At 37.0% G+C, this 9925-nt stretch overlaps 1 protein-coding gene across 1 annotated transcript; it reads left to right on the top strand.

Moving 5' to 3' along the window:
• Positions 1-259: 259 nt before the first annotated feature.
• LOC119288495 (carotenoid 9,10(9',10')-cleavage dioxygenase 1-like) lies at positions 260-9706 on the top strand. The gene is made up of 9 exons (XM_037568106.1): positions 260-673; positions 748-927; positions 2483-2561; positions 2646-2727; positions 5581-5643; positions 5726-5864; positions 6980-8186; positions 8282-8440; positions 8761-9706. The coding sequence occupies exons 1-7, from the start codon at positions 380-382 to the stop codon at positions 7307-7309; spliced, it is 1167 nt and encodes a 388-aa protein (XP_037424003.1). The 5' UTR covers positions 260-379; the 3' UTR covers positions 7310-8186; positions 8282-8440; positions 8761-9706.
• Positions 9707-9925: the final 219 nt, after the last annotated feature.

Genomic DNA, 9925 nt, shown 5'->3' with positions numbered 1-9925 from the left:
GTGATAATAGTAAAATGTAAAGGGCTGTGGGCATCGATCGGCAGAGGTCAGGTGGTTTACCCTCTTGAAAACAAGACAACAAAATATATCCATCTTGATTTCACTCAGTCAACAAGTGAGGCGATCACACCATTGCAGCAAAATGTTTAGGCGACCAAATTTAGGAAGGTTTGTAAGTGCTTAACTACCCGTTGAATTAATAAAATTCCTCAATCCTTGTCGCAGGGTAATTTTGCACCCGTCGAAGAGATCGGCGACATGCGAGAGATATTTGATATCGCAGGAGAGATTCCAGCAGATTTTCCAGAGGGTGTTTATATAAGAAATGGTAAACCTTCTATGCTCCTACCGTCTTACCAACTGAGAGATCACAAAATGGATGCATGGAGCAGAATCAAAATGCATGCATGCAGGTTCAAACCCTCTCTTTGGAGCCCTCCACTCGTCAAGCTCTATCTTTGGCAAGTCCCACGACATTTGGGTCGAAGGAGAAGGCATGCTCCACGCCGTGTACTTCACCAAGAGCAACAACAACACATGGTCAATCAAGTACACCAACCGCTACGTGCAGTCCGATACATTTAGGGTTGAGAAAGGACTGAAGAAACCATGCTTCCTCCCTGCCACTGACGGTGACCCTCTTGCGATGCTCATAGCGGGTACCCTTAATACTGTAAGTACATGATTGACAACTTTTTTCCTTCTTCTGGTGGTTATGGAATGCTGAAATACGCTGCATGTGAGCAGCTGAGGTTCGGAAAGGCTTTCAAGAACATGAGCAACACCAGCGTGTTTGAGCATGCTGGGAGAGTCTTCTCAGCAGCAGAAAATGATAACCCCCATGAGATTGACTTGTATAGTCTTGGCACACTGGGTAGCTGGAATGTTGATGGAGGATGGAAGATGCCATTCACTGCCCACCCCAAGGTTTGTCCTCCCGCTTACTTTCTCAAAATGATACTTTATAAATATACACACACACAGGTCAAGTGTATGATGGTGATGCGTTAGAGGTGATACCAAATAGCAACAACACCATATAATTTGAAATAGTATTGTGATCACTTATTAGACCAGGCATAAAATGTGTTAACTGAGAAAATAAGTGAATTCATATTATTAGTTGTCTTCTGGGTTTACATGCAAGAGAATATTGTTAGTTAAGAAGGACAACAAACTGTTTTTTACCGGAACAGTAAGAAATTCCTCCTTTGTATCTTTTTGTATTTTCTTTTAGGAGTATCCTCTACATGCAAAAAATAAGACTATTATTCCAGCATAACACGTATTCCCTTCTTGCCAAATTATAATGCATATAAATTTGTTCAAAGTCAAATTGTCTAAACTTTGACCAAGTTTATAGAAGATTAAATGACCATTCACAATACCAAATATATACCAAGCGAAGATACATTTCTTGATGAATCTAAAAATATTGATTTAGTTCTGTAAATGTTGATAAATTTATCTATAAACTTGGTCAGAGTTTACAAAGTTTGACTTTGACCAAATCTAATATGCACTTTAATTCAGCACCAAATTTTATATGTACTATAATTTTTAAAAAACTTGTACAATTCGTATTAATACTGCTTCTAAGACATTTTTAGTTTGATTACCAAATTACACTAGTTCTTTTTGGAGAATTTATCATGTAGAGTTGGTACTTAAACTGAAGTCTTGCTCATGGATCTGAACTACGTCTCTCGTGATAATGCTGCACTCATGTTATAGTAGCATCAGTGGAAATCCACGAAAAAATAACATGCACTTGTTAACTAGCACAATCCGAATATAGTTATCCACTATAATGTATAAACAAAAGAAACTATAAGTTATGCAAAAACAACATTAGATGAATCATAGCACCAACAATATTATTACCGAGTCGAATCGTAATGATAATTTCAGAACCAATGGAATTCAGACAACTCACCCGCACTAAATATGTTGAGCTATTGCCCTATGTTGTATGCTCTGCTAATAAATTACTTGTTACGAACTTATGGTAGAAGCCTGCCTCATACATAACATACATAAATTACTAAATTTTAGTCCAAGCAACATTTCATTGTCCAAGCAGCACTCTGACAAATGGTATGCAAATGTTTGTTGCAACTTAAAGCGCTGAAAATGCCATTGAAATAGCTCATCCCCAGTGCTAAATGTTCATAGTATGATTTGTAGCATTAGAAGCATTATTTGAATCAACGAACAAAAGTGTAGGTGGATTCAGCCAAGACCAAGACAATTCCAAGTTTCATTTATGTCAAGATTTCAAAAACAATTATGAAGTCTGTCACTCCTAATTGAACCTAGACTATTTTGACATGTAGGACTTAGGATGATAAAGTTTTGAGTGTAGTTAATTGCTTAATCGTTTTCCATGTGTTGTTAAGTCATCGATGTTGTCTATGAGAATAGGTAATCCCTTCATCATTTCCATGTTTTGTTAAGTCATCGATGTTGTCTATGAGAATAGGTAATCCCTGGAACAGGAGAGTTGGTTATCTTCGGGTTCAACGTGGATGCGCCTTTTCTAACGGTTGGAGTTGTCTCAGGTATCACTACTTATTAATCTGTTGCATGCTGTATGTGATTAATAGAAATCAGCTTAGAATTTGATTCCATACTACCATCTGCAGCCGACGGGAAGAAACTACAGCAAAAGGTTGCTCTCGAGTTAGATAGATGCACATATTGTCACGAAATAGGAGTCACTACAATGTAAGTTTTCCCATGATAGAAGATTCACTAATGTGATGATTACTCAAGAATTTCTTTATTTTCTATTGAGAAAACTCAACTTTATTTAACATTTTGTAAATTATTCCATTTAATATTAAGAATGTTGGAAAGAGTAATGTAATAAAATAGCATCCAGTGAATTTTAGTGGACGTGTCGCACATGAAAACAATTCATTGAAGCCATTTCCCAATGAAAATTAATATAGTAATAAGTAAGTTATACTAGTATTGTCGGGTCTTTAGGGTGGCTTTCTTCTCCTAGAGTTTATTATCCACTCCTTTTTCCGAGAAAATCGTAGGAGCTTTGTGTTTCATTATTTGATTGGAAAGGTAGAAAAACTTGAACAAGCTTTGAGAAAGGCCTAGTATAATAGACGCAACAATTCGGCTCTCGAGCTCATCTTCTCCCTTGGGTGACTAGTAAAATCGAAAAAGTACTACAAAAATTCAAAAAAAATTATCATGGAAGATGTTCGAGTGTGTGATGCTCGTGCCAAATTTGGTGGTGTTTGGACATCTAAGTAGTTCTCAGCAAAAAAGAATTAGGGTACATGAGAAAATTTAATATTCATGCACTGTTCTGGCCCAATTTTGTCATTTTTGCCACGAGCTCCTCAGATGTCCAAACAACATGAAACTTTGCACCGACATCACGCATTCAAGTGTCTTGGTTGACAAAACAATTCGATATTTTTCAAATTCTTCTAATATATTTTTTTATTTTACTGTTCACCAAAAGCACATGAGCCCGGGTTCAAAAATGAATATTTGTGGTACAACTCCCTTCAAAGACAAAAAAAAGTGCCCATACGCAATAACACCTTGAGGGTAACTCTAAACCATCCAAACACTTAAGTCTGAAAAAACTCATTTCCAAAACTTAATTCCAAAATTCATCGGTATTTGGAGGGTGGCATCTAATCCATCACTTAAGCTTAACTCCCGATGAAAATTTCCTTTATTTCTAACATCATTTAACGTACATAAATCTCATTTCGATAAAATATTATTTAAACCTTGATGTTTCTAATGCATAGGTTTTAACAACATTTAAAGTTCATATTTTATTCAAATTCAAACCACATTTTACTCAACAATGCTACCAAAAGCAACAACATAGAACGTCCAAAAGCATCAACATGAACGCTTTCTCTTGCTCCTTCCTCTTGTTTATTTTTTTCTCAGACTCATTCTTGAACTCCTCCTCAATAGCACGCATATGGTCACCCGCACTTGCATTCCACTCCTCAGTATTGTCATGAGAGTGCCATAAAAATAGCCTTGATTCTCTTTGAGCATCATCCACCTTGACAACTTATTGTGCTTCCTTTCGGCCACTAACTCATTCCTTGCGTCTACCATTCCTTTGTGTGTTTCCATGTAAATCCCATCTCTGCACCATTACTTCTCCTCTCCTTCTCTTTTTTCCTCCAATCAGGGCTAGATCTAGGACTAGGATTTCTTCTCATGTCCTCATCAGCACCCTCACTTCCTCCTAAAGATAGAAGATTATATGCTCAATCTTGACCTCATTGGTGTTGTTTTCCAACTACTGTCGTGCGCCATTTCTCATTTCTTTGAATAGCCCGATAATGCAACAAAGTAAAGGGATTATGTTGCTTCCTCGTGTTTCATTTCTTATATAGTTCATGAGTACATGTTTCATGCACATTAAGTGTCGCATCACTTGGAGGTATGCAGCCCACTTGATCAACATGACCCAAGGACTAGTTCCAACAATATTGAATTGTACCTGAATAGTGTGAGACTTAAAGTTTTGTTCTTTTGGACTCACCTTTCTCATTTTGGTGCTAGTACTCCTGAGTCCTCATCCCAAATGTGTCATTCATTTGTTCGGTGAAAATAGGGGAATCAAGAGAGGCACTCGTACATGCATAGCAGAATTTCTCATCCTCCTCTACTTTGTAATTGGAAAATCTTGAATGCTTCTTCTTAATTATTGGAGACTCAATCTCAACCACATCTGGTCCTCCACTTCGACACTCTCATTTATCATCGAGAGGGCAATATCATCTAATCTAGTTTTGTCATCATTTAACGTTACATCGCCATGAAATTGTCCATCTTTCGGGCCCTTCTACACACAACAATGTAAAATTGCACAAATTAAACCTCAAACACATAGCAACAAATGGAAACTTTTAAAATGGATGCAGTTGCATTGGATTGTGATTAGTAATATAACAACCAATGCATTTGCAACATTGCGGAGAGAAAAAACAAGAAAGAAGACATCGTTGCATTTGCATAACTTCTGGACACATGAGAGCACTACTGCAAGATATGCAGCGGCACACCCATGGGTCAATTTTCAAATTTATAAGTTCGGATGGTGGAGACTAGGAGGGGCGGAAGATGCAGATTGAGTCGGAGGATGCACATTGGGTAGGAGCCACCGCAGGGAAAAAATGATTTGTGGATTTACTGGTTCGTTCACGTCCTAGTAGAAATATTTCCTACCACCATGCACTTAAAAAATAATTTCCCATGCAAAACATGAGCGTGGAAAAGTTTTTGGGACATACATTTTTGGAATGGGTTTTGGGGTTTTTACTTTTGCACATGGATAAGAATGTCCTAAACAATATACATATTAGCGAATGGTGGATAAATTCCTCATTTATATTTTATACATAGAACAAATTACTTGTAATTTAATGGTTGTCTTAGATGATATATTCACCAAAAGAAAGATTCATGTGCATAAAGGCAGTCAAGGATTTAACAAAACAGGATGCAATTTCTGGTACACTGCATTAGCAATGCCAATAAACAAAATTGATGGAATCAAATATCAACCTGTGAATGTAGGTACAACATTATCTTAGATGCTCCACTTACAATCAACAAGGAAAGGATGCTAAAAGGTGCTCCGTAAGTACTAATAACAAAATTAGTCTTGATTCCAAAATTATTATCCAGTGTCTAGTTTATCATTTATATGTCCCTCGTGTAGATTGATTGAATTTGAAAAGGATAGCTATGCAAGAATAGGTGTTATGCCCCGTTATGGTGATGCAAACTCGATAACATGGTTTTATGTACAATCATTCTGCACGATCCATCTTGTCAACTGCTTTGAAGAAGATGATGAGGTACAAATATATAAGCAATCGCAGTATACTTCATGTTGATGTAAAGGCATCACAATATACTTTATGATGATGTATATTGAGGTAGATACAAGTCTACTGCAGTATTAAATATTTGTGTCATTTCATTTTCTCACCCTAAAGGAACACCGAGTTTCTATTAAGTACATACCATAGATCCCTCAATGATCAAGAAGTCATGAACATGTTTGGTTCAAGGAATAACCAAAGGTCATGACTAAAAACTTGTAGGAATTGGATGTCAATACATTTTATTTCCTACAAGAATTGAAAACATATGGATAAGGAATGGAAGTTCTTTGATTGGACCAAAAGGAAAACATGCAAAATTTTCTTGAGCATTAGGTGCTTGTCATAGTTGTCATAGATATAAATTCAATTTCCAAGAGTCTGGACTCAATGAATCTTTTTGTTTGGAATATAGTACAAAGTGACCCATAGGAAAGCCATGTATGATGATTGCTGGATTAGAAGAGAAAGAGATGGAAAACGACTTTCCTTGTCTTTGCTAAGAGATGATTCCCTAGTAATAAAGACATGACATTTGTATACTTTGTACGATATGTATTCCACTAATTATATGGTTTCTAGAGTAATTTTAACCATCCTACAATTTTAGGAGCATGCAAACATTAATTACTCAGGATGAGACTAAAAGATAATCAATTGTATAACATGTTCTTTTAACTTCTATAGGTGGAGTGGAATGCATAATAAAATATCATGTTATCATCCATTGTACACGTACATGGCCTTTGGAAACAATCATTTTAATTAGTAAGTTATAACTTGGTTTTTGGATCAAGTTGACCCGTCCCATATAGTGGTACTAGAACTACTAAACTAATATGCATTTATTTTACCAAGCAATCAATAAAGAAGAAAAGGTGAATCCCACCTCAAAACCATATCCCCTCCCCCACACCACCCACAGTGGTTGTTCCCAAACCATGCCACCTTACCCACGATTCACCCATTGTTTTCCCCTTCGGATGTGTCCTATGGTTGGTTGCAACACCTCTACAACATATGCGTATATAATTATTAATGGATTCTTCATCCATGGTATAATTTTTCCTTGTCTAATGATTTAATAGGTCGTTGTGAGAGGATTTCATGTGCCAGGTTCTATCATTTTGGGGCCAAGGATAAACTCCAATCAAGGACTAACCGAGGAATGTTTTTCTCGCTTGTATGAGTGGAGACTAAACTTGAAAACAAGGACAGCTATAGGCAAATACTTAACTGGAAAAGAGGTTGCCCTGGAATTCCCAGTAATCAATGACAAGTATGTTGGCTTGCCTCACAAGTATGCATATGCACAAGTGGCAGATTCTCCGGCAAATTTGGCAGGTGGTCCAGGAATAGGTATTGGTAAACATACATCAGTACACTACTTAATATATGGAACTTCTATTCAAACTTGAGAAATAGATATAAAATAGGGGTTATTGTCCATACATCAGTCACTTGTCCTAATTTGCACAGATACTTGTCACAAAAAACATGCTAATTTAGATGCCATTCAGCCACAAGGGTATCATATTACCCATGATGATCCATAAATCCAACATGTGAAGACATATATTAGTTGGCCATGAAATCTTGGATGTAATTCCCATATTGTTTCTTTGACACTCCTTCCATTCCAAAATGTGGCCTCATATGTGAGAAATAGAAGTATATGACCCAATTAATTAAAATATATTAATACATGGAACACATAATATTTGTTTATTTTTACACAACTAAAAAATAGAACAAATATAACAGGTGAATAAGGTAGTCACCCTACACTGATTTGGCCACATTAAAATTTTAAAGTATTAACATAGATAAGTGAAGTGCATCTGTCTCTCTAGTCAAAAGCAAATATTGTCCTAGGATCATGGAAGAGAAGTGTTTTGACTCCACCTTTCTGAATCTTCAAAGTGGGCACACAAATGGTATGAGTAGATTGTCATGAAAATATTTCATAGCTATATTACACACACATTACACGGACCCAAATCAACCACAGGAGGTTCAATTCATGCCATACTGACCATCATGACATCTATTGGCCACTTTTTTCATGGCCATGCACACAATATGTCAAATAAGAAAGCTACCATTAATGGCTATAGATCCATCTACAAAAAATGTCATTTATTGGTCACAATGCAATGTTATTTAGTCTAAATGTCCATCGCATGCAAATTTTGTGCAATATAGTTTAATACTATTCTGAATCATGTAGTACGACCAAAATTCGGAGGTTTTTCAAAAATTTGTCTTGATGAGAAAGAGGACGCAACCACCAAGGTAACTATCATATACAAATAGGTTATTCAGTTTGGCCCATCATTTGAAATTACTATATTCCAATGAAATTAACTTCCAGTCCCTAATTCTTAAAGAACAAAGGCAGAGAAGACCTCATAAAAGTGAAGTATCATCACCTTGACAGAAATCAATTCTGCTCTGGAGCAACTTTTGTGCCAAAGGTCAATGGTACAAACGAAGACGATGGCTGGATAGTTTCGTTTGTGCATGATGAGGGGACAAATAAATCTAAAGTAAGTTTTCAATAGATTCAACGTTCTTGTGCTATTCTACAATAATGTCTATGTGGAAATTGTTGTTTTATGGAAGCTAGCACATTCAATGCTTTCTAATGATAGGCATCCGGTCATTTAGCTGCAAGCATAGATCCTAGAGATGTTTCAACAAACGTTGAACCTATTTACTCTACACTTTCGCTTAACTCCTTAACACATACAATTATCACCACTTAATGCATATTATCAATTTTAAAATGATTGAATATTGTCAGGAAAGTGTATGTTGCCTTCATGGCCATAGTAAATATTTGAATATTCTTCTTCTCATTATGTAGGTGCACATCATCAACGCACAAACATTTGAGTATGAGCCTATTGCCAAGATAACACTGCCGCAAAGAGTGCCATATGGTTTTCATGGAGCATTTATATCAAAAAGTACATGACAAAGGACATGATTTTCCTATAAGCCATGCATCCACCACTTAATGCATAATATATTCATATATAAAGTTTACCATTTATTATGACTGTGACTTTATGGCAACCCTATGGTTTTCATAGAAGACTTGTATCAAAAGGTGCATAACAAAGTGACAGTTTTACCTATAAGCATCTATATCAGTAAACTCTGACAGACCCCTCGATAGAGTGTTGCGACTAGCTGGAAGAAATAGAGAGGTAACAGAGGATCGATTCACATAGGTTTGGGACCTCATGGTGGAGGTAAAACCCTAATCATGCTGGTATTATACTGTGATGATGGGGGTGTACAAGGTGCAAGGATGTATCGAGCGATAGATTGTAAGATGTTTTGGACTAGTCCTCCCCTTGCTTATAAAGGGTGTCGGGGGTCTATGGTTTATAGGAATCCTAGCCGACCTAAGCAACATGGAGAATCCATATGGCAGCCTACCCATATGAGCACCTCCGAGAGACTGAGCTGGCACATCATCTTGAGATTGACGAAGTCATCATAGATGCATTCGTAGTCGACAGGAGTTTCTCCTCCCATTGAATACACATGGCCGGAAGGCCTGAAATAAATTCAAAAAAATGTAAGCACCAGTCTCAAGTTTAGGACTTGAACCCTGGTGGGTTGAGGATGCCAATGTCCTCCTAACCATCTAACCACAGGTCAAGCCAGCACTGTAGAGGAGTGGCGGCAGCGGCGTGACGGTGACTCGTTCTGACGGCAATAATGGTCGTTCGGTGGTCTTGAAATCTCAATGTAATAATTTTTATTATGTTTGAGATGCTTTGTACTTCCAATGAACTTCTATAATGGATCTGATCTTTTCATTCCCAAAAAAACACAAGTCCGGACATGTTTTATAATAGCTTTACATAAGAATAGGGTTTCCAAAATCAGGGAAATGCTCTTCAGATTGAAGCGCGTGCTATTACAACATCTACAGCCGGATACAACAACTCCGACCCTCAAACGCCCGCGGACGCGCCCGATCACGTCTCAAATAATCTCTTTCACAACCAGATTCC

The sequence above is a fragment of the Triticum dicoccoides genome, chromosome 4A (assembly GCF_002162155.2).
Source record: "Triticum dicoccoides isolate Atlit2015 ecotype Zavitan chromosome 4A, WEW_v2.0, whole genome shotgun sequence".
Taxonomy (NCBI): domain Eukaryota; kingdom Viridiplantae; phylum Streptophyta; class Magnoliopsida; order Poales; family Poaceae; genus Triticum; species Triticum dicoccoides.
This window is presented reverse-complemented; position numbering and strand designations above follow the sequence as displayed.

Excerpts from the sequence above, each read along its gene's own strand:
- LOC119288495 (XM_037568106.1), top strand. The coding sequence starts at position 380 with ATGCATGGAGCAGAATCAAAATGCATGCATGCAGGTTCAAACCCTCTC. Across the intron at positions 2,728-5,580 it reads GAAATAGGAGTCACTACAAT|GTACAACATTATCTTAGATG; the intron begins GTAAGTTTTCCC and ends CTGTGAATGTAG. Across the intron at positions 5,644-5,725 it reads AGGATGCTAAAAGGTGCTCC|ATTGATTGAATTTGAAAAGG; the intron begins GTAAGTACTAAT and ends TCCCTCGTGTAG.